Source organism: Uloborus diversus, chromosome 8, assembly GCF_026930045.1.
Source record: "Uloborus diversus isolate 005 chromosome 8, Udiv.v.3.1, whole genome shotgun sequence".
NCBI lineage: Eukaryota > Metazoa > Arthropoda > Arachnida > Araneae > Uloboridae > Uloborus > Uloborus diversus.
Window position 1 is genome coordinate 91,473,366 of NC_072738.1, and position 25,840 is coordinate 91,499,205.

The window sequence follows — 25,840 nt, forward strand, 5'->3', positions numbered from 1 at the left end:
TTGCAAGAAACTGATTAAGTCAGGAAAGAAACACTTATTATTTTTCTGAGGGGACAACGCGTCGTCCCCGGTTACCGATAGGGAAAAATGCCGCGTTTGATGTTTATTTACTTTATCGCATTCGTTTTGGTTACGGATACAGTAAGTCAAAGGTAAGATTTTTGTCATGAATGATTCTGCATTTAATTCCTGACGAAAAGATTATGTGCGTTTTTATTGATGAATTTCCTAAATATAAAAATATCTTTAAAAAAAACTAAACAGATTATTCATTGCAGTACTGCATGGCCAATAGAGTGGTTCAAAAGAACTTTTTTTCAGCTAAAGTCCAGGACATCCCTACTTTTTTTAAATTTACTAATAGTATTATGCTGCAAAAGGTTTAGCTTCATATTCAAATTTTAAGAGGGTGCTCAATGACCCCGTAACTTAACATTGGCCGTAGCATAGAAAATGCCACAAATTTAGAAACATTTAATTTCCCCAGCTTTTTTTTTTTTTTTTTTTGTGAATGAGTTTTTTATTGCAAGGTATAACAAATGTATATTATAACAAGTGTATATTTAAATATTTCAGACTTGGCTAATATATTAGTCAAATTCTCATATATATAATAGCTAATGATGGAGTGACGCTGACGTTATCAACAATGAAACTCGTGCCACGGCATGATAATTCCATAAGATTTTTTGGTAATGTTTGACTTGCAGGGAAATGCTTTATGTTGACAAGGCTGAACTGGATCCGGTCACTTAACTGTTTTACTGGTAGCATTTTTTTTCTTCAGTTCGATGAAATTTTTTTAACTTCCCTCCCCTATGTTTATGAAATTTGTGGAAAGGGGTTGAGCACCCTCTTCCAGTTGAAATAGGAACCTACAATTCTTCCAGTATATAGCTATCCACAAGTCTGAAAATATTGAGGGCTGTCCTGTTATCTAGGAGAAACTTTTTTCTTTGACATGTATTTTTGAACCGCCCTAATAGACAAGTTATTATTTTGTTATTACTTCATTTATTATATGTTTTATGTTGCTTACTTCTAAAGGTAAAAAACCTAGTTTTCGTTTTGACTACTGCGTAAGATAATAGTACTGCTATGGTTAGTTCAGCTATAATTTTGACAAATGTTTACCTCTTTTTGGGGTAATAGATAAGGGTAGTTGGCGCTGAGTTGAGCTTGGGAAAAATGGCAATACAATGAACTCCCGATTATCGGCACTCGGATTATTTGTGGGTCTTTTTACTTTTTTTTTTTAAACTTATGATGTGTGATTGTTCGCTTTTAGTAGATCAATGTAATAGTAGTTCAATGTCAGTAGATGCAATGTAGCAATGTTTTCAGTTAAAATTTAAATGTTTGTGTGAGTGTTATTTATATTTTTTAGCTATTGCATACATTAAGATTCGTTTTTTACCTATTATTCGAATTATTCGCGGTTTTCACTTATCCGCGGCTACCATGCCGCCCTATTCTGCAGATAATAGGGTTGTTTCCTTCAGTCAAAAGTATTACTTTTAGTCACTGAAATTGATAGAATAAGCAAAAAAATAATAATAATAACATGGAGCGAGAAAAAACTTTCCTTTTCCCAACGCTCAATTTTTAATTAATTTTTTAAAGTGTGTCTCATTTTGAAAACAAAGCGTGGTCTTTATGACGTCACAAATGATGTACTTTTGCGCTTCTCCACTGGCGGTTCCACGTCATGATAGTCAAGAAGCGAACTATGTTTATCCAATGAGCCATCAGCTCAAAATCTCATAAGAGGACTGCGTACTCTTGGGCCTAGCCTCTATCGTTTGTAAAAGTTGTATAAATTGGTCACTAGATGGTTCGGTGTTGAGACGGAGGAGGGATAAGAAAATGAAAGGAACGCCAGAGAAAAAACGAAGAGATCGCCGATGAGAAACCATCAAGCGAAATAATGCGGGAATCCAATAAGTCTGTGATGTGGGATAGATTAGGAGGGACCTTGTTGATTAAATTAATTCTTGCATTGGTAAATTTCTTGCAATGTTGAATTCGATGATTAACTGTATCTATCTCTTTGCAACTTGCGCACATGGGAGATGTTTCGAATTTCATGCGATGTAGTTTATCATTCGTAAGATAACTATTTGCGACCAGTCTGTTTATAAGGATTTCCTCTTTTCTGTTTCTACATTTGATAAGATTTTTTGAGGGTAGTTTTCTTTGCTTGAACTTGTCGTAACATTTGCTTTCTTTCCATTTGCTTTCTCTTTCAATTTGATGGTCTGCTTTGATTTCGTGTTGGCAATCTTTCCATGTTGTGCATTGTATACTCTGAATATTGTCAGTAGTCGCTGCTTCTTTAGCGAGCATGTCTGCTTTTTCGTTCAGTTGAATTCCAGTGTTGCTAGGAATCCAAATGATTTTGATGTTAATGTTTGTTGCGAGCCAATTTAGAATATTTCTGGTGGCGTATATTGAAATATCTTCCTTCTTTTTTTATGTTCAAGAGCCTTGACCACACTTAAGCTGTCTGTTAGAATAATTACTTGTTTATTGTTTGTAATTATGTATTTTGAGAGATAGAATATGGCTGTTAGTTCGGCTGTGAATATTGAGCACATGTCGGGAATTTTTATTTTTCTTTTGACTTCGTTATCTTGATTTATAATGCCGAACCCGACTTTATTTTTTATTTTAGACCCGTTGGTGGCAAATATTTCCGCATTGGTATAATTTTCCATATAGTGATTAAAAATCTGGTTTACCACTTTTTCATTTTTGTTGTTTAATAAAAATTATTCTTTGACAATGATTTCTAATTTTGATTCATGCCAGGGCGGCATGTTTTTGCAGCTAAAGAAATTGCAATTTTCATCAGTCAAATTTTTGTTGCACTCTTGAATATAGTTGAGAGCTTCACTTTCGATATGATTTTTTGGGTTTTTAAATCGCAAATTGAGGATAAATTTATTATTTTTGTTTTTTTTAGAATATTGTTTCAGCATGTGTCTTATTAAATTCCATTTTATTCTTGTTTCATAATCATCAATTTCAGTCATGTGTCTTATAGTATCGTTAGGGGCAAATGAGTTAAGTTTTAGGACAGTTCTTATAGTCTTATTTTCCAAAACGTTAATTTTTCTTCTGTTGTTTTTTGTGTCTTTAGTTCTAATCACACTCCCATAATTAATTTGCGGTATAATAATTTGTTTTACTATAGATAACAGGTTGTAATTGTTCATTCCAGTTTTTTGGTTGCTTAGGATTTTTAGGACGTTTATACTTTTATTAACCTTTTTTTCTAATAGATCCGTGTGTTTATTCCATTTTAGATTGTTGTCAATAATGATGCCCAAAATTTTGTGATGAGTTTTCCATGGGATGTTAGTGTCTTGAATTTTGAGAATAAACGTAGGTTTGGTTTTGCTAGGGGACATATTTAAGGTTACACATTTTTCTGGGGAAAATTCTAGAAAGTTATTTTTAGCCCATTTCGATATCTTATCGACCGTGTTGAGGACTTGATCGATTGTTTTGTCACTATCTTCATGATGGAATCGTTTTCATATGAAAAAAAAATGCAGTTGTCGTTTTGTATTTCTTTTAGATCCATTAAAAAACAGTTAAACAAAACAGGGTACAGAATGGAGCCTTGTGGCAAGCCTTGTCCATACATTTTTTCGTCAGATAGATGATTTCTCCATTTGATGTAGAAAGTTCTGTTCGTGAAGAATTCCTTTATCCAATTTATAATATTTTCATCTAAATTAGTTTTGTAAAGTTTGTTAATTAAGATATTATATTGAATATTATCATAGGCTCCCTTAATGTCTAAAGAAATGAGATACGTGAAATGTATTTTTTCTCTGGTGATGCAAATTTCGTTAACCATTTTAAAAAGACAATCTTCTGTTCCTCTCTCTTTTTTGAAACCATAAATAAAGTCAGAGAAAATTTGATATTTTCCTTCCCACCAAATTAATCTGTCCAGAATCATCTTTTCCATTAATTTGCAGGTGCTTTGCGTCAGCGCTATTGGTCTATAATTGCTAACCAAGCTACTATCTTTATTTGTTTTTTTTATAGATATAATAATGGAATTTTTCCAGTGATCTGGAATTTTGCTAGTTTCAAGACTTTGGTTGAAAAGTTTTACAAGGAAATTTTTTCCTTCTTCAGGCAGATTTTTCAGCATTTTGTTTGTAATTTTGTCAGAGCCGGGAGAGGAATTTTTTAAATTTTTGACAGCAGTATTTAATTCATTTTTGGTATAGGGATAAGATATGTTACTTCTATTATTTGTTTTTTGTATGTTAATCTGGATATTATTCGAGTTTCTGGTTTTGGAGAAAAATAGTCCACGAAAAGATTTGCTTGGCTACCTTCATCCAAGATTTTATGGCCATTATGATCTATAACTAGGTTGTTCTCAATTCTTTCCCGTTGAATGCTATTTTTAAATTTATTGACAGTTTTATAGATATCTTTTGTTTTTTGAAGATTTGAACTTATTTTTGACCAAAAGTTTTCTTTAGCTTTTTTGACTAACTTCTGAAGACAGCCAGCATATATTTATATTGAATCCAGACTTCCATTTTTTGGGTGTGAGTTGCTTTATTAAAAGCTTTCTTTTTCTTCTTTTTTTCTTGGCGCAACTATAATTCCACCATTTTTGATTTTGGGTACTATCCGCGAAGGAAATATATTTTGAATTTTCTTTAGTACATTTGTAAATAATGTTGTTAAACTTGTCGATAATTGTTAAATTTTCAATCTTTTCTCCTTTCAAACTATTCTCGTTATTAATTTCCGTAGCGATGTGTTTTTTGGTTTCCTTCCAATCGGTATACCTTTTTTTTATTTCTTTCTGTATTTTGTTCTCAATTTGTTTTAACAGAAGGGGAAAATGGTCACTACTACCAGTTTCAGTGCAGTAGTGAATATTGTAGTTTAATACTAGGTTACTACTGACACTTATAAGGTCCAGAATGCCATCCTTTTTCCCTCTATTGTGCCTAGGGGGAGTTTTATCATTTAATATGCAAAAATCGTTATCAGCGAGCCAATCGTATAATTTGTAAGCCGTGTGATTGCTACACGTGTCCTCGATTAAAACATGCCTGCCATTAAAATCGCCAACGTAAATTTGATTTTTATTTTTAATTTTGTTAAGTATAGCAATGACATCGTCTTTAATAGGTCCCGGAGGGAGATAGCAATTTATTATTAGAATTAGTTTGTTGCTTATATTAATTTTTATGCTATTAATTTCAATTTCGGTATCTCCACTATTTATTTTTATTTCATATGAAGAGATATCTTTTTTAATGTAAATACACACTCCTCTTCCTTTTCTTAGAGGGACTCTTTCTTTAGAGTAACATATATAGTTGTTAATAATTGAAATTTTACAATCGTCGCTCCAGGTTTCGTGGAGGCAAATAAGGTCCGGCTTGGACCAAGAAATAATAAACTTTAGAGAATCGAGATTTCTGCAGATACTTTTGCAGTTCAACAAAAAGAAGGTCATAACAAACACACACCAGCAAGGGAAAAGAAACGAAACGGACATTTAATGGGGAAAAATCCCAGACGGATTATTTTCCGTCACATTAGTCACATCAGAAGGGTTTCCAATAATATCCTCAACTTCACTGCGAGGTGTATCATACTCTTCCGTAGACAAAAACACATTTTTTTTTTAATTATTCGAATCTATTTATGTTTTCACATTCATTTGCATTGGCGACAGGGGTATCCTTGTTATTAGATAATTTTATACAATTAATTTCCAGTTTTAAATTTATGATCTCTTCCTTTAAAAGTTTTATATCTTTTTCTTTTCCTTCTAATTTCTTTTGTAATTCACTTATTTGTATGTCTTTCTCACTTATGTTACTAATTATATTTTTATATGTTGTTTGAACATTTGCAACTTTTGCATAGGTTTTACTGGGGTTCGAATCTTTATCTTTGATATCAGCAACTTGTGTGCTTCTTATGTTTTTATTTAGGGCGGGGCATTTACTGTCCAAGGCTGAATGGTCACCCTTACATCTGAAACATGTTGGAAATTTGCCACAAGCAGGGCATTTATATTCTCCTTTGCAATATTTTTCCGGGTGTCCTACTTTAAGGCATTTACTACAAATTCTTGGTCTATAGATAAATTTATTAACCAGATATCTAATTCTTCCTACATATGTGCTATCCCTATTACTTCTGCCTATCTCTTTTATTAGGATAACCGGGACAGTATCTTTCGTGCCTTTTTTCGTGAACCTACATATTTGAGACACTTGGACGTTTTCTTCTTTTAGCTTTTCTGCAATATAATCTAGTTTCATATCAACATCAATGTCTTACACAATATATTTAGTGCATATATAATCTTCTATTATTCTTTTGTTAACTTCTACGTCTAAAAAGGTTTTAACTTTAAGGGTCTTTTCCAGGGTTTTTATAGAGTTTGTGGTCAGAATTATGTTTTCATTTCTGGAAAAGGTTACAATGTCCCCTTTCTCAGTGAATTGGTCGACCTCTTGATGAAATTTTAGCCCTTTATTTGAAGGTATTTTATCCTCTATGCCTGAAATGGCTATTCTAATATTAGGGCAACCATTTTTGATAGCAATTTTAAATTTTTCAGAGTCTGAGAAACTATTTTGATACACTAATGTGTCGCTTTTCAGCTGCTTTCCAACAACGAGACTCTCGTCGTTGTTAGAGGCTTTTTCTTTCCTCTTGGTCATTAAAAAAAAATTCATTTCAAATACAGAAAAAGAACCAAAAAAAGCGTTCAATACTTGAGTTTTTCAAGTATTGTGCTTTCAGAAAAAAAAAAAAGCTTCAAAACGAGTCGAAAGACTTAATCAAAAGACAAAATTGTGACTTACCTCCTCCGTCGGAACTTTGCTCCACGTCGACACCGCACCCAACCGGCTACGGCCGAAACATCCAAGAAGCGAACTAAATATTGCTCTCTGCGCTTGCTATCAACCAAATCGTTGCCACTACATATGAGTAAAGATGCGAATTAAACATTGTGATCCGTGAATGGCATTAGTGAATTGCATTTCATCATTTGTGATGTCATCGGCAGAAGTAGTATACAATGAAAGCGCAACGATTAAAATATTTTTTTAAAAATACTAAATTTAGCCAAATTATTTAAAAAATGGTTCAATCGTATGTTTTTAAGCATGCTCTTTCGGAAAAAATACTTTTAAAATTTGGGAAACGACCCCATTGGGAGTTTACTGTAGTTTTGTTTATCCCTTCCAACTCAAATCCAGTCTAATAACATGTTTATTGTTATTTACCTCCCCAGTAAGAGGTAAGCAAGGTCAAGGCCATAGCTCAGCTAACCGGAGCCGCACGGATAAACTGTTTTTCTGACTAGCTTTTAAATATTTTACTCTATTCACATTGGACTTGTGCGGGTTACGAAAATATTTTACATATTTTTTGAAGCTGTAATGTTCAAACAAAAAAAATTATATTGAGCAATCAAGATTAACTATTTATGTTCCTTAATGTCAGTTAATCTATTGTCATTGTTGCTGGTAGATACGAACCGCTTAGTTCTTTATAATTTCTTTGAATAACTGCTGCAAAAAAGCCACACAACCTTAAATTATGCGCTGAAACTCAATGGTAGTTCAGCCCTATTTTTTTAAATAAAAAAAAAATTAAGTTTTGTCGAAAACTTCAAGGGTTATGAAAATTTAACCATTATCCAAACTTTGACACAAAAAAACATGCCATATTTGACCAAAAGGAAGACTTGATCCATTGGAATGTTTGCCATAAAAGGATATTTAGGGAACATTTCAGTCATATCATTAGCTGACCAATCAATTAAGTGTACATAAATGTAAGCCTTCAGAAGCAAATGTGGTCGAAGCTACGAATTGCAGTTCCTTTAAAGACCAAGATCCAGAGTATTGTACAAAGTACAGTATCCAGAGCCAGCATTTCACTTATTCTTGGGGCTCAGTCAGTCCGTAGGGGCAGGAACTAGGCTGAAGGAGGAATGTCTAATATATTTTTAGACTGGCATATAAAAATAATTTTCAGCTCAGGTATCAACCGACATTCATGAAACTTGATGCGTTTCAGGAAGCCATTTTGCAAAAAGACTTGTTTTTCACAGGAAACTGGTGAAACCCTTGAAATCCTGGAACATTTAATGGAAGTAATCAGTGACGTTTCGGATTTTTTTTATAGTGTGGTAATTTCTTCTGTAGGTTTTTAGATAAACCTGGAACCTTTTTTTAAACTTCAGTAGTACATAAGTACATACGTGCTGATACAAAGCATTTATGTGAGTTTCCATATAATATTACTTAAACAACTCATAACAGGCAATTCCTCATTTTTTCCAGCTATTAATTTCCCGACCAATGCAGATTCATCTTCGATGACGTGTGATGCCGGCGCAAGTTGTGTTCGACCTAAAAGATGCCGAGAGGTCCTGAGGCAGTTTGGTAGAGAGGTCTTTTGTGGCAGAAGAGGCGTTAATATGGTTTGTTGCGTATCTCTGCGAAGGAGATTCAATGACACCAACTCCTCTAAAGTATGTTCATCTCCAACTCCTGATCCTCTTCCTCCAGTTTCAGCTTCGACTTCTCCGAGCGAGTTTCCAGGTTTGCAAAATTTTTCATTTATGTCCCTTAACTATATCGGAGACAAGGCAGGCTGATCACTTAAGTTATAATTAAACTGGCGTGGTCCTAGTGAGGGAGGTGGATTTATGCAAGGTCCGGAATATAACTTCCCGATTTGGGGAAGGCCCTGTGAGAGTTGTGGTTGGGGTACGGTGGGCGAAGTAGTGTCCGTTTACCATGAGAAAGCACTTGACTCCTTCTTCGTCACGTGATATCCGATGATTCTATTTCGCTGTTTTCGGCAGAAGGTATATCGGATCATATCAATTTATGCAGCAGTTTTTTAAATGTAAGAATAACTAAAATGACAACAGACAAGTGAAGCAAGTGATGTAAATGACACAAAGGCTTCTTAACACATTAAAATGCACGCTCAAGTTAGGGCTGTCTGGTTGCCTCATTTAGAAGCGCGTGGCTTGCTTATCGATCACCCCCGTGTAAAATGGAAATCTGCATTCGAGGAGGCGGGGCGAAGTGCCTTCTCGTAAACAATAGTATCGATAGATAGCGGTATATGTGCCATTTGTAGTAGTAGCAATGGCCTGGTGCTGTGATCATCGTCATGTACACTGTAAAAAATTTCCGAAACGTTACTGAGTATTTCCGTGTAACGTTTCGGGATTTCAAAAGTTTTAATCCATTTCCTGGAAAGATCAAGTATTATTGTCAAAAATTTTCCTGAATTGCTACAAGTCGCACCAACGCAGACTTCTCACTGTTGTGAAAAAAGTTTTTAGCTCCCAGTTTAAAGACTGACTGAACGTATTTATAATGTGTATCAGCTTCAGCTCGGTTGCTGTCCGTCCAGACTGATAAGGCACCCAAAGGGCCCAAATCAATCTAGAGACTATGTAGCTCTGCAAGAATAGCAGGCGAGTAAAATTCTTGATAATTACTAGCAGTTCTATCTTAGCTTTGGTCATGTTTTGCAATACTGCTTTTAGAGCTTTCCTGGAAACAATGGAAGGTGCCAAGCTATTACATTAAACCTACCTAAGTTAACTCTAAAATTCCAGAGACGCGAATGGCTTTAAACGGGAAGATTTCTGAATATTTCAGGAAGCTTCCAGGATAATTTAAGGAAGGTTACTGAATTTTAGCGGAAAACTTTCCTGGTTTTTGTAAGATATGTTGCTGGAAGAGATTGGGCATATCAGCTGCCCATTATTTTCCAGAAGCATTTCTGAATCGTTTTTACAGTGTATTGTTAATGCGTACTTTGAAATTGTGGTTTTTTTATTACTACGGAGTAAAATATTAGTTGTTAAACCAGATTAAGAACAGGTCACTTTGATGGCATGAAAATCAATGCAGACAATACCAGGACTTATGTAAAATGTTGAAAGTGTCCTGATAAAGAACTATATTTTCAACTGCCCAGAAATACTGGCATTTCTCCAGAACATTGGAGCATATCCATTTAATATAGACCTATACACAGAGCATGTAGTGCCCATGGTTAGAGCAGTCGCCAAAGCTCACGAATCCATTTGACTTCTTCTTGGACACGACATCATCGAATCAAACAAGAATTTAGTGTTCGGTTGCAACTTGACCGACATTATGCTGTTCAGCTAGTAAACCAATATTTACGTAATATAGATACACACAGTCCAGGATTTTTCTTTCATTCTTATCAGAAAATCGCTGGCCAGCTGCATGTTTAAGTGCTAAACACTTTGTTGATTTCTGGATAGATGCTCTCACGAGTGCCGCATTTTTCACGTTTTAACGGTCTGAGGTCAGCCAGTCGTATTCTTGAGCAGTACCTCTGGCTGTAAAGCTACTTACATCCTCTACCGAAACATCATCTATTTATTGAGCAATCACGAATTTCTTATTAATTTCATTTGACCTTTGAATGACGTCCCTACGATTTTATCCCCCCCCCCTTCCTCTGCAATACCACCTTTTTCCGGCCCCTCCCGATGCTGCTCCTCTAGCGAAAATCGTCTCCAGGTTACGTCCATATCCTTCACACACACATACATACACACACGCATGCCTAGACACATGAATGCCTACACACTGTCGCATACATATATACACACACACACACACACGCCTATATACACACTCTCACGAACGTGGGGGGTTCTTTAATGTTACTTTTATATTTTAAATTTGATCCAAATAATTGACATTAAAAATTAAAATATGAAAAGCGTCCCAATGTACAACACTCTCGCCTATGTTACACGAAAGACGGAGGTCTGGCAAATGTCGACATTCGCCGATGAATATTGACCTCCTCCAATGTCAATCTTTCCCAATAGCATAAATGCATATGCGAGATACCGACGCACCGGTTATGACACCCAGAGGCTGCATTTTTGTCTTTGCAGTGGACTTATCATATTTTAAATTTATTTTAGTTGCCAGATTGTAGGTAATATCTGTTTCAATGAGATAAACAGCTGCCTCGAGCTCGGTTATTGACTACTTGTCAAGTCCATAACGAGGACGAAACTGCAGTCTCTGTGTGCATAACCGGGCTGTCAGTATTTTTCATGTAGTTCTGCCTTAGCCCTGGTTTAACCCTTAATGCATCGTGCTGCCATTTGGTAACATACCCAAGTTAGTCTTTATAAATACTTTTAGAACAAATTGAAACTCTGTAATTGCTAACTACCAAGAAAATACTCACTGAACATGCTAACCAATTTTAAACTTGTAAATGCACCAATCTGATGTTAAACAAAAAGAGATTTCTTTTTTTGGAATTCGCAAATATGGGAATTTATTATAATAATACAGTCGACTCCCGCCACAACGCGATCCGACTTACGCGAAATGGCTATAACGCGAGTTTTTCAGGAGCAACGAATTATAGCGCTAAAGCGAATTTCTCGGTCTCAACACAAAAATATTTGGAATGGAATACGTTTCGGCTTTGTTATTGACTTCGAGAATGTACTTTCATCATTTCAGCATCACTGACATAGCTCTATTAGTATGTATCTATCACCACTCCTCATTTTTTATTTATTTATTCTAAATATGAAAGGTAATGAAATATTGTGGCACCTAGGCACGCTCTTTCCTCTAAAGTTTGAAGATGGAAACAAAAAGTGAAAATTTGTGACAATTTAAGAAAAGGTTAAGATTCTTGATACGCTTGTGCAACTACTGGGTCGAAGGTAGCACGACAATTAGGTTTGAGTAAATCTTTCATACATATAATTAAAAGTAAAGAGAAGGCGATCTGTGTAAGTCCAGACCTTAATTTTAATATGAAGCTCGCAGAGTAGTGTTTAAGCAAATCGCAAATAAAATGAAATTAGAATCTGCTCTTGTATTGTAGAATATATGGAGACCCTGAAAGAGGGGTGTTATCATAGATGTAAATGTTATAAAAGTAAATGCGAAGCTACTGTATTTAAAAATATATTAGAAAAACGATCAGATTGCGCAGCGTAAATCATCATCTTCAATTTTTACTGTCTTCTATACCTAATATATAGAAGAAAGTATTGGATTCGTGCAAATTTTCGAATTTCGAATTTTGACGGATTCGAACGTTTTGAGGTGTGCTGAGTCCATTTCGACTATTTTTGGAAAATGTCTGTCTGTCTGTGTGTGTGTATGTATGTGTGTGTGTGTATGTATGTGTGTGTGTGTATGTATGTGTGTGTGTATGTGTGTGTGTGTGTGTCACGTCTGTGTGTGACCAGTTTTTTGTGGCCGCTCTACAGCAAAAACTATCGCATGAAATTGAACGAAATTTGGTACACATATGTGACCCTATGTGAACTTGTGCCCATTGGTTTTTGGCGCGAATTCCTCCAAGGGGGGTGGAGCAATGGGACGTTTTTTGAGTTATGCGTGATTGCTTTTCCTCAGGAAGTAACGGGCGGAATCAAACAAAATTTGGTCCATATGTTGCCCCTAACTGGAGCAGGTGCTGATTCAATTTTGGTGTCAATAGCTCAAACGGGGGTTGAGTTATAGAACGTTTTTTGTCGTGAATTGTGACTGCTGTATCTCAAGAAATAACGAACGGAATCAAACAAATTTTTTTTGACAAGTAGCCCTTAGTGGGTATAAGAGCTGTTTTTTTTTTTTGGTGTCAACAGCTAAAAAGGGGGTAGCGCAATCGCCCGTTCTTTTTTTCCATTGTGAGTGCCCTATCTCAAGAAGTAATGCTGCGTTCTGGTTGAAATTTGGAATATATGTGAATCCATATGTAAACAGGCTTTGGTTCAATTTTGACGCCAATCGCTCCAAGAGGTGTTGATTTTTTTTTTTTTTTTGCGAATAAAAATAGCTTTATTAATGCAACAATAAGAAAGATAAATCGTAATAGATTGTCGTCTGCGTATTTCTCGTGATTTTAATTGTATGGAAATGATCGGAAATATTGTCTCAATGATTTAAAATTTTTAACTGTTGCCATCTTATGTTTGTTAACAAATAAAATATTTGTAATTAATTCAAGCAAGGCTTTTAAAATAACTTTCAATTTTCGCTCTTTGCTTTGCTTTTGCAATAATCCAGACATTGGGATGGTCGTCAAGTTTTTGCATGTGTCATTTTGTTTTTGTTAGGAATATTGCTTCCTCGTCAAGCATGGGGAGGGATCAGAAAAAGGAAAAATATAGAAGAAAGTTTCGTGATGGCCACAACATACTAGTTCAGTTATATATGTAACTTATTGTATCTACTGTAAAGCACTCTTACAGTACAGTATTTTATTATTACTACATACTGTACGTACCGTACTGCTTTATTTTCATCTCTCTCTCTCTCTCTCTCTCTCTTCCCCTCTGATCATCAATTTTGAGCATCGTAGCAGTATTTATGCTGAATAATGCAGCTTTTTCAAAAATACGGAAAAAACAATTCTTTATGTAAAAAACGGTAATATATAGTTAAAGAATTGTCTAAAACAGTTTAAAAGGTGTTTAAAAATGTCTAAAATGTTAGTAAAAGTATGTTAGTAAAAAAATCTTATATAAAACACTTTTCTACAACGTGAAATTTCAACTTACGCGAGGAGTCTTGGAACGCATCTCTCGCGTAAGTCGGGATCCGACTGTAATTATTATTTAGTTCAGTGCGCTTGAAAATAGCTACTTCTCTCAATTGTATGACGAATAAATTTTACTACCATTTAAAAACTAAGGCATTTTTACAATTTTCGTTAATGTTTTGGGACATTTGACGGTAAATTATTTGTTGTTTTTTCTGTTGAAGCCCGATGTTGGTAAGTACCATAAAAAATCCCTTAAATAAACTATGATTTGTAAAAGTATTTTTCTCATGATTTGAGCAGAGCAGAAGCTTAAAGCCAAAGAACATAGTTTCAAGTGTTTTTTTTTAACATGCATTAAAGTATTAAGGGTGTTAACTTACTACAGATTATATCGTCACCTCAAAGGAACAGTTGGATATTGTACTGTTATTCCTTGCAGTAGATATGAGGAGCAATTTATCAAAAGGGAACACAACCACTTTTTAGAACATTCATTTTATGACATTTTCTAAATCTTTCAGATGACATTAAATCACTTATTCTCAAGAAGCCTAAACGGTAAATGCATTAAAGTAAGTATTGCAAGTTCTGTTACTGGCAGAAATTAGGCACATCAGCTGCCCATTATTTTCCAGGATCGTTTCTGAATCGTTTTTACAGTGTGTGAAGGTAATATTGAATTTTGGTGAAACTTGAATTGCTTAGCATTCTGGTTTTCGTTCAAAAGGGTACATACCTAAAATTAAGACGGCGACATCTCCTTGTTTTTTTTTACACAAACAAGTCCTATTTTATTAAAGGGTAAAGTTTGACTTTTAGATCAAAAGATAACAAATCCTTTCTCTGCGCGTTTAATTTTGAACAAAAGGTATATATCTTGAATGAATCTGTAGTACGAAAACTTTTATATTCAAAAGAACACATGTCCAAAATGCTTAAATTTTAATTCACTCGTCTTAGGTTCAAGCACTTCGATAAGAGAATGTGCTCTGTAAAATAATTCCGAAACGGTACTGAGTATTTCCGAGTTACGTTTCGGGATTTTAATGGTTTTTGAACACTTCCTGGAAAAATCAAGTATCCGTGTCAAAAAGTTTCCTGAATTGCTACAAGTCGCACGAGTGCAGACTTTTCAGTGTTGTCAAAAATATTTTTAGCTCCCAGTTTAAAGATCAACTGAACGTATTTATAAAGTGCAACGGCTTCAGTTAAATTACGGCCCGTCCATGCTAATTAAGCTTTCAAAGGGAGCGAATAAGTGTGGACTACTTTGCTTTGCAAGAATTGTAGGTGGGTAAAATTATCGTCATTTACTTGCAATTCTGGCTTAGCTTTGGCCATGTTTCCAACAATGCTCTTAGAACTACCTTAGTAAATCAGCAAGATGCCGAGCTATTATATTATACATTCCTAAGTTTAATCTAAAGTTTCAGAGACTGGCTTCTAACGGGAAGATTTCTGAATTTTTCAGGAAGTTTCCGGGACAATTTCACGAAGGTTACTGAATTTTAGCAGAAAACGTTCTGGTTTTTGCAAGTTCTGTTACTGGCAGAAATTAGGCACATCAGCTGCCCATTATTTTCCAGCATCGTTTCTGAATCGTTTTTACAGTGTGTGAAGGTAATATTGAATTTTGGTGAAACTTGAATTGCTTAGCATTCTGGTTTTCGTTCAAAAGGGTACATACCTAAAATTAAGACGGCGACATCTCCTTGTTTTTTTTACACAAACATTTTTTACTCTGGGCCATGATTCACTGTAAAAACGATTCAGAAACGTTCCTGGAAAATAATAGGCAGCTGATGTGCCCAATTTTTGCCAGTAACATATTTTGCAAAAACGAGGAACGTTTTTCGCAAAAATTTAGTAACCTTTCTGAAATTATCCTGGAAGCTTCCTGAAAAATTCAGTAATTCTCCCGTTTAAAGCCAGTCGTGTATCTGGCTTGGCACAATCCAGATTTATCAGGGAAGTTCCAATAGCAGTATTGCAAACATGACCAAAGCTATGCTGGAATTGCTAGCAAGTTTCAAGAATGTTACTTGCCTACAATTCTTGCAAAGCTACGCAATCCATAGACTTGTTTGCTCCCTTTGGGAGATTTATCAGTCTGGACAGGCCGCAACCGGACTGAAGCCGATACACTTTACAAATACGCTGTGTTAATCTTTAGACTGGGAGCTAAAAATGTTTTCACATCAGTGAAAAGTCCATATCCGTGCGACTTTCAGCAATTCAGGAAACTTTTTGACGATGATACTTGATTTTTCCAGGAAGTGTATGAAAACCATTATAATCTCGAAACGTTACACGGAAATACTCAGTAACGTTTCGGAATTCTTTTACAGTGTTTGCTGTGGTTTTATGTTCAATTCTGTACCCCAAGCAATTGATAAAACTATTTTGCTCTTATCCTAATCAGTTTTTCTCACCTCCTGAACATTTTTGGAGAATGGATATGTTCCCTTTTGATAAATTAGTCCTCATGTCTTACTGTTGCACTGAGGAGCCTCAAAAGAACAGAAGGATATCTTACTGTCATTCCTGGGTATAGATGTCTTACTGTTGCTCTGAGGCGTCTCAAATGAATAGTAGGAAATCTTACTGTTATTCCTGGGATTAGATGTCTTACTGTTGCTCTGAGGTGCCTCAAAGGAACAGAAGGACATCTTACTGTTATTCCTGGTTGTAGATGTCTTACTGTTGCTCTGAGGCGACTTTATACATTTGTTACATGAATATGTATGCATGTTTTTCCCCTTCAGTTTGCGGTGTGAGTCAGCCACTTCCACAGGGATCCGAAAATTCACTCCTGAAGACAGCCTACGACACAGGGACGAAACAAGGCCAGTTTCCTTGGATGGTATTGCTTGCATTTTGTTACTATATTCCAATTTTTTCTTTTTAATTTCTGGGTAAGTACAAAAATAATACGTAAACTGCCGACGCTCTGTTTTTCAATTTTCACATTTTTGCATTTTTTTGTTTTTTAATTTGATGTTTCATTAGGACATAGCACTTAAACTGCCGTGTGCAGGTAACGGGCAGTAACTGCAAATTTTTCAGTTTTTTTTTTTTTTTTTCATATATTTTACTTTAGCTTTATTGCAAAATCTTGCTTTTTGGTTCCCATAAAAAAAAGCACGAACAATAACGTCTAGTTCCAACATTTCCCTATTCTCAGCATTGAATCCAAAACGCGTTTCGTCAACTGTCTCGAAAAGTCATTTCCGCAGATACTGCCGTTTACCTGCCCACAGCAGCATAGTACCTGTTATCTCTTGTAAGACACTGATGTCGTATTTAATATTTGTAACAGCACATTAAAATCTTGTTATGAATGAAAAATTATAGAAAATTATGTTTTTACTTTTTTTTTATTATACAAGGGAGCTCCGCCCCTGCTCGCTAACGCTCACCAACCCCCGAAGATTGCTTCACCATCTTATTTGATTCAGAAAGATTTAAATCGTCAATTAGAAAAAAACAGATTGAAAACGTCCGTCTGGAACAAAATGTACCCCTTCTCCGGGTTTCAAAATACCTTGTACCAACTTGCAGAGTCGTAAGTGCTAAGGGGCTCCTGAGCATTTCATAACTGCAGTTTTGTACGTTTGAAAAGTTGATTTCATATTTGTGGTCTCTAGTAATATATTTTGCTCTTTAACTTAGGGCCTGAATTGAGTTGAGCCTAAGATTTTCTGTTAAAATCGAAACCCTGGAAGTTTGTGAATAAGAAGGAGAAACAAGCGAATCGAAAAGACGTAATTATGGAAACGCCAAGTAAAACATCAATAATTTTGATGGAGATGATATTAGTAGAACTTGATTTTTAATGGCTTGTGATTTTTTTTCCTTTGGCTTAGTTTTCCGACCATGCATCGAGTTAGATCTGGAGTAAAAAAAATCGCTCTTTCCAGTGGTTACAAAAAGAAATTGTGGGACAATGCCTTCGCTTTTTACTGATAGATTTAATGAAAAAAGTAGTGCCCAAATTTTAGCTAAACCTTAAAAAGTTCAAAGTAAAAACGCAAATAACCCCCGCTGTATTTAAGTTAGAGCATTGAAACAAATTGCGTAGAACGGTAAAATTTTACCCTTTACAACGATATATAATATTAATATGTGCAAGTAATTTTTCGTCCTCTTAATAGGCAATAATAGGCAATTTACGCGAAATTTTAGCTTAAAAAATTAATTTGAAGAAAACTAATTCGAATTAAAAAAAAAAAAAAACCAGATGCGAACCACCGGGATTCGAAATAATTTTGTTCAAAATTTCAAGGCTGCAGGTGCAATGGGGTCTCCTGAACGCAAATCCGCTACAGACTTCATTCCAGAATTTCTTTGAAACCTTACTTTTATTTACAATAAAGAGATAAAGAGATAAAATACTAATGTTAGTATAGTCCGACCGCGAATAAATGACCTTAGGGTCTATTCCTTAAAATAGGTAGCTAAGAAAGAAAGGACATGTGCCATATTTTGGAGTTTGAAAACATTTTGGTGACATGAAAAAAAATCCTAGTCTATTTTCTTTATGTGATTATTTAGACCTGAAAGATTTAAGCTACAGCAATAACCGCGCTGAATTGGCGAAAAAGTAGAAATGACAAGCCTTGCATTCTCTCTTGCAACCCTACTCGAGCCAATTTTCAATTGAAGTTAATTATCGGGGGCGTTGTTATATTTGACGAACGGCTGCTGAAAGAAGTAAAACCAAGACCTACCCACTTACGTAGGATGTGACCTGTCCAATGAGACCACTGCCTTGACCACACAAAATTAAAATGTTTTACCTCTTTGGCTATTTTCTTAAATTCCAAGGTGATGTATTCAATCTATAGAACCAATGACGCACTTGCAAATTCTGTTCCAACTTTTCTCTCCATATCGCCTTTTTACGAAAATGGACAATTCTGAAACGAGGCGGAACAAAAGCTCAACTTTTCGTGGTCGACTATATAAGTCAGTTTTATCTTTTAATCTTCCTTCTCAAAAAAAAAAAAAAAACGCCCAGTTTTACGTTACGTTTTTCAGGGGAATAAACTAGTTTCTATGCAGATACCAGGTAACGGAATATGTTTGCTTGGATTTTAAATTAATGATTAAATACAAAAAATTATTTTCATGTAAAACTTACTTTACAAGCATGTTAATCAATGCTGCAAGTTTTGGTGAGCCAAACACTATCTTCGATTTACCAAAAGTTCCCAAATGCTTAGTTAAATCTGTTTCTAAACAGAACAATTCGATACAATTAGTTCTTTGATTTCCATGAAAGGTAAGTGGAATTGGGACACTATTTTCTAAAGGATATTATCAAACAACGCTTTGATGGAAATCTTGTTTATCTGTGAGTAAACAATTAATGAAGCTATACTATTCAAACCTGTGTGGATCTTTCTGTCTGAAGAATCTCCTCTTAAATCATTGGGAGTTAAAAATCGAACAAAGTACCATAAAATTCGAAATTTAAAAAAAAAAAAAATCGCATTGTTCTATCTTTGAATAACATTAATAGCAGAGATATTAGTTAAATCGTCAATAGACATTCTTTCGGTCTTGACATCTTTCTCAGTCAATTCGGTCGCTAAAGTGCACAGCCGAAAGCAGAATGTTCAGTTAGTTGTCATAGGTGGCAAACAAGGCTTCGCGACTGAAACCAGATGGGTTGAAGACCGATAGCAGCATTAAGATATAACATGTTTTTAACAGTCACAATGATAAAGTCAGACCAAACAACGTAAGTAGAAGCACAAATTTGTAAATTACAGCAGACACGTGTTTCGGTGTTACAGGGAACGCCTTTTTCAATGCAAAAAATAATGAGCTTATGGATGAAAAGACATCCGACAAAAGCCAAGAGCAGATAAGCATGCAGCTTAAAAGATAAAAACAGCGGATTAGCCAAACACCAATGACAAAGTTATAAACCGATCAGGAACCAATAGGAATGCAAGCAAAGGCCAGGAGCTTTCTCTTAGGTACGAACCCAGAAAGAAAGAATTATTCTTTCTTATAACTTTGTCATTGGTGTTTGGCTAATCCGCTGTTTTTATCTTTTAAGCTGCATGCTTATCTGCTCTTGGCTTTTGTCGGATGTCTTTTCATCCATAAGCTCATTATTTTTTGCATTGAAAAAGGCGTTCCCTGTAACGCCGAAACACGTGTCTGCTGTAATTTACAAATTTGTGCTTCTACTTACGTTGTTTGGTCTGACTTTACTATTCCGCACAAAGGTATTTATTTATCTTAGTCACAATGATGTTATTGAATTAAAAAAACACGATTTGTAAATGCACGAAATGATTAATCTGAAACAAATTTAGTTTATAAAAACGCTAAATGCTGGTTTTGAAATTAATTCAATTTGTAAATGTGCTGAATGATGAAAATGAAGCATATTCTATTCGCATACCTGCGGGAAAAAAATCTCAAGGAATTCATTTTTCTAAATGCAGGTAGCCGTGTTGTTTAAAAATCTCGGTGTGGACTCTGTGTTTTGTAATGGTTTCATGATCAACCGTCGACAAGCCTTATCTGCAGCACACTGTTTTGAGCAGCCTACAAGGTAAGTGACGTCAATAAGCACGTTTATCAAAATGTTTCTACGAAACGAAAATTCTGTTTAGCTACGAAGAAGTTTATAGGGAAGGTTGCCGGTCAATGAACAATCGATCTGTTTTCGATTTTTTTTCGAAAGGAAATTCAATTCAAATGTCACGTTAATTATAGGAACAATTTCTCAGTATATTTCTCTTTAATAATAATATTCCCTTTCATGATAAATATAACCATAAAGAATGAAAATTATAAATAAATATTTTAGCATGTGGTCCATGCATGGCAACCTGTTCGGTTCATGACCTCCAACAAAAGCTTTTGTCGGATGTCTTTTCATCCATAAGCTAATTTCTTTTTTGCGTTCCTTGTAACGCTGAAACACTTCTGCAATTTCTGCTTTTTGACGTTGTTATTTGTTACTTTACGTAGTAAGAGGTCAGGCAAATAACAATGGCCCCTCCTTGAAAAGTTACTAGATCTGTGCTTGTGTGGATTCTGGCTTATTTAAGTGTATAATCATTGTAACTATCACAGGAAATATTATGGGTTATATTTTGTAGAAAAGTAATTCTTTGGTAGGTGAAAAGTAGTGGTGAAAATAAGATCTTGGGTAAACATGCTTTAAAGAAGAATTTTAATGGTATAAAAGTATTTTTCAATGTTTTTTAAAGGTTAATTAAGAATGTAAATATGCATCCTGATAATCGCTAGAAGAATTGGCCTGATGATAATTTTTTAGCTCAAAATTGCAGTGAAAATAATTGTAGTTTTCGTTGCAAATTCAACCGAAGCAACTTCACGTGTGTCTATGAGTGTAACCGCCGCAAATGGAATCATTTTTGCATACACATATTTGTGTTGGAAATAACGCTTAAAGCTAATACTATTTACGAGTACAAATTATCATATACTCATATATATAATAGCCAATGATCGAGAAACGACGTCATCAACAATGAAACTCGCGCCACGGCATGATAATTTCAAAATATGTTTTGGTAATGCTTGACATGCTGGGAAAGGCTTTATTTTGATGAGGCTGAACTCGGTCCGGTAACTGGACTACTTTACTGGTAAGAATTTCCTTTTAGGAGAATGAAGAAACGAAAGAGAGGTCAACAAACAATGAACGCTATCAATCGGAGTTTAGGGTTAATCCACTGAAGTAAAGGGTAAAATTTCAACTATCAAATTATCGCCAAACGGGCAATTGCTTCGTTCAAATGTAGATGCAAATTTCACCCGTCATACCTTGACGGGCGATTTTCTAGTTATGAAATAAGGGGAAATTACGATTTGATTTATAGATGAAATAAAATATAAGATAAAGTCGAATACTCGCATCACTAATAAATTTTTCACCCTACAGGCCGGACTTATATTCCATTCGAATTGGCGACATCTACTATGCCGAAGGACTGAAATTCACCATTGCTAACATAACAATTCACGAAGGGTACAAATTTGGTGCCATGTATGACGACATTGCTGTGCTGACACTCGATAAAGATGTGGATTTCCCAGGATTCAGCCCAATATGCTTGCCGAACGCGGCTGAAGGGAATTTGGAAGACGCTAGCTATACATCGGCCTCGTGGGGTGCTACGGGATCAGGTAAGGCTCCTGTATATACGATCCGACGCACCAGTTTAAGATCAGCCATTTTGAATAGAAGCGCGCGTTTGAGTGGTTGTCTTTTCTGGCGAGGTATTGCGTTTGGTGATTGTTCACTGCGAGCGATTATTAGCGTCACGTGATTTGTTTATTAAATAAAATATTATTTTCTGCAAATTTCGCGAAACCCGAAACTTTGTTGTGGTAACCCTAGCTGTGCAACAATGAAAAATCCAATCCAAAATGGCTAAACTTAAGCTGATGCGCCGGCCTGTTTATATAGCGACTCTAGGCATCACCGTACTAGAGTCACTGACTCTAGTGTGGTGATGCTCTAGGACCAGGTGAAGTTTTTCATTCATTTGAATTTCGACGTCTTGAACTACATTACTTTTTTCTCAAGTTAGAAAATAAATAACTGAATCACAGAATAAATAACGACACGTCCGCCGTCTTAGAGTTAAATAATGCTTTCTTTTGTGTCTGCTATGGTGAAGTAGCGTGTTTTGGTTCCTGATTGTGGTGCATCTTGATAGTGGATTAACATGGAGTTAATAAGAAGCCACAATCAAGAAGCAAAACACGCTACTTCACCACATCAGACATAAAAGAGAGCATCGTTTAGCCTCAAGATGGCGGAAGTGCCGTCATTTGAGCTACGATTTAGGGCTTTGCAGAAAATAGAAACTCAACGAGTAAGATCCTATCGCAGTTTGTGATTGCGAAAAAAATAATTTGAATCCAAAATGTCGAAATTCAATTATTTTTATTTGCTTAAGTTTTTCTTATTTTCATATGTAAAATCATTCCAATCATCTGTGCATGTTTTCCAGGAGGTTTTATGAGTCCAGTACTTCTGCATCTTAATTGTATACCAATCGTCCCCAATGACGTTTGCAACGAAATCATTTCCAAAAGATTGGGTGGATTTCCGGAACGTCTTCCTAAAGGTGTAACAGATGATATTCGATGTACTGCATATTCGGATGCAAAAGGCAGCACCTGCCACGTAAGTGTTCCGTCCCAATTCCAATAAACCTAATTGGGCCGTGGTAGCCCGATCGGTAGAGTGTCGGATTCGGGGTCGGAGGGTCCTGAGTTCGAACCTCGATGGTCGAAGACCCACCGTCGTTATTAAAGGGGACTGGGCGACGTTAAATATGCTCGTGGTCTCAATGTCCTCCAAGTGAAACGGTACCTCTGGGGGTGCTAGCCCCAGGTAGCTATTAGCTCCTGGACTAGTTCTAAGTTCTCATTAACTGTTCGATCCGGTGATGGTGCTGCCATCTATCGGTATAAAAATAATGGAGGCAAGGCACTTAGTATGCAGTCCTCGACATAAATACAGTTGTAGTCAGTTGTGACTCGGAATCGAAAATAAACCTAATTGATAAAACAAATGTTTTCGAAATTCGGATTGCATTCTATAGTTTGAGAAGGGTTGATAAACTCCATTGATGTTGCTCATTAAAAAAAAAGAGATTTTCAAGATGAAGAAAGCAGATCTTGTGTTACTTCTTATTTCCCCAATTCCCGATTCAATCAGGAACTGGCACCCACCAGCGGTTTACTTAAATACCAGAGCGACTCTAGCAGCCCATCAGTATCAGTCACATCGAACTCACCCACTGGTGATGTCAGCCGCAGAGCTTGACGAAGCGTCTGGATTTTCTTTTTCCTTTAGACCTCGGATAATAAATCCGGAAATATGTTATTTCTTCATATTGACGTTGACTGTGAAAGCCTTAAGCAGTTTTTACAGACTGGGTTATTAATCTATTAATTAACGTTTATTTTAGCTTTTTGGTTCAAGCCTGAATGTTGAACTCGCGTCACTTGACGTAACTTTTATTTTCGAGGTGGACCGTGCAAAGCCGGGCGACGTAGCTAGTCATTTATATTTTACTACGTAAATTAGATTCTTTCACAGTTTTTTTACTCAAAAAGAAAAAAAAAATGTTTCTCACTGTTCCCACTTTACCGGGGGAACAGTGTGGCAAAACTGCACTTTGTTTTAATTCATTTTTTCATTTACGCGAATTCGTAGTTTTTTCTAGATCTTATTTTAAAATACCCTACCCAAATATTGTCCCATCAGAACGAAATTGATTTCTATGTTTTTTTAATGATAAAACATGTAACTGAATTTTCGTGTCTCACTGAACCCACTCTTCTTCTACTTCAAAAACTTTTATTAAAATTAAAAAATATTGTCTCCCGCTGAGTACTTGAAATAATTGAGGAATTGTTTATAGAAATTTTTGAATTGACTGATGTAAACAATGGTGAAACAAGAAATATACATCGTTATGTAGCACAAATATGCGGATTACAGAATACACGTGTTTCGAGGTTTCCAGGATCCCCCTTCTCATTTCATAGTTGGAAGCTTTTGGATGTAAAGACATCCGATTAAAGCAACGAAAATAAACAGCAGACATTAACTAGTAAAATAGCAACTGACAAAAAAAAAAAGAAAGAAAAAAATACAAACTGGAACTTGTTTAAACTGATAACTTCTGGTGGTTAATCTGAAACTTTTTTTAAAGGTTGACTCTGGTTTTCCACCTAAGCTACTTTTTGAATTTAACTAATCCGGCAGTTTTCTTTTACTTTTCGTCTTGCAATCAGCGAAAGCACAGCAAAGGTTCTTTTAAGTTTTTTATTTATTTATTCATTTATTTTTTCAAAGACGGTAAGTTCAATAAGGGTTTAGTGATTTGCATACTGCACGAGTAATAAGCAAACCAAAATATGGAGGAATTTTTGGATATATTTATAACACAATTGGAGATTCAGTATGTACATCAGAAAGATTGAACTAATACTGCGTAAATAGGTCGATAACAGTCCTTAAACAGGATTTTTTCTAGGGTGTTTCGGTCAGATCTCTTATGCTTCTTTTAATCATTTTTTTTATTACGAAAATGACAAGTTTCTCTTCATCTTGCAATCCACGAAAATACGTGAACGATTTGTGACAACGGGAGTTTTTTGATAACGGAAAATATAAAAAACCAAATAGTTACGTGGTTTTATAATTTCACGTGGATTGAGCAAACCAGATAATCAGGGATTCAGGGCGTCGGAAATTTTTGATCATTACCCCCCCCCCCCCCGCTTAAATCGCCGCTACATGTTCTTAATCTGAATTTTTTTTTAATAGGGTGACTCTGGCAGCCCACTTATGCGCCAAAATGCAAATCGATGGATTGCTGAAGGTATTCTATCCTTTGGATTTGAACGCACTCTAAAATACCCAAAAGGATATACTCTAATATTCAATTACCTGGACTGGATTCGACAGAAAACGCAACCTGGAGTTGAGCTGCTTTGATCATCATCCACAGTAAAAACGACGAGTGAAAAGAGGATATTAAAATTACCTACAATCATTATTTTAAGACAATTTTGCAATAAAGTGATATTTTTTAAATGAAATGCATTCAGAGTTATTTTATGATTGATATTTATAGTTCATGGATAATAAGTAAACCATGCAATCAGGGCTTCAGTGTGTCAGGAAGTTTTAACGATTGCAGCTTAATTCGGTCGCTACAAGTCCTTAATCTGAGGGGTTTATTAATAGGGTGATTCTGGCGACCCATTTATGTGCCAAAAGGAAAACCATTGTATTGCTGATGGTATTCTATCCTTTGAATTCGCACAGAGGCGTAAAATCGTTGTAGGATATACTCGAATCTCCAGCTACCTGGACTGGATTCGACAGGAAACGCTACCAGGAGTCGAGCTGTACTGATCATCTTTCAAATTAAAGATGACGAGTGTAAAAAGGAAATTATTAAAATTATCTATACAAAAGGTATTTTAAGAATATTTTGCAATAAAGTGGTACTTCCTCAATCAAATGCATTCAGAGTTACTTAATGATTGATATCTATACGTCATGGATAATAAGTAAACCATGCAATCAGGGCTTCAATGTGTCAGGAAGTTTGCATTATCACTAGATAATTCGGTTCCTACAAGTCCTATTCTGTTTACCCACTTATGTGCCAAAAGGAAAACCGTTGGATTG

The 25,840-nt window shown here is 35.5% G+C and overlaps 1 protein-coding gene across 1 annotated transcript; it reads left to right on the plus strand.

Moving 5' to 3' along the window:
* Positions 1-1,851: 1,851 nt before the first annotated feature.
* LOC129227291 (clotting factor B-like) lies at positions 1,852-25,242 on the plus strand. The gene is made up of 7 exons (XM_054861829.1): positions 1,852-2,002; positions 8,364-8,624; positions 16,386-16,483; positions 20,085-20,194; positions 21,557-21,801; positions 22,635-22,810; positions 24,968-25,242. The coding sequence occupies exons 2-7, from the start codon at positions 8,399-8,401 to the stop codon at positions 25,136-25,138; spliced, it is 1,026 nt and encodes a 341-aa protein (XP_054717804.1). The 5' UTR covers positions 1,852-2,002; positions 8,364-8,398; the 3' UTR covers positions 25,139-25,242.
* Positions 25,243-25,840: the final 598 nt, after the last annotated feature.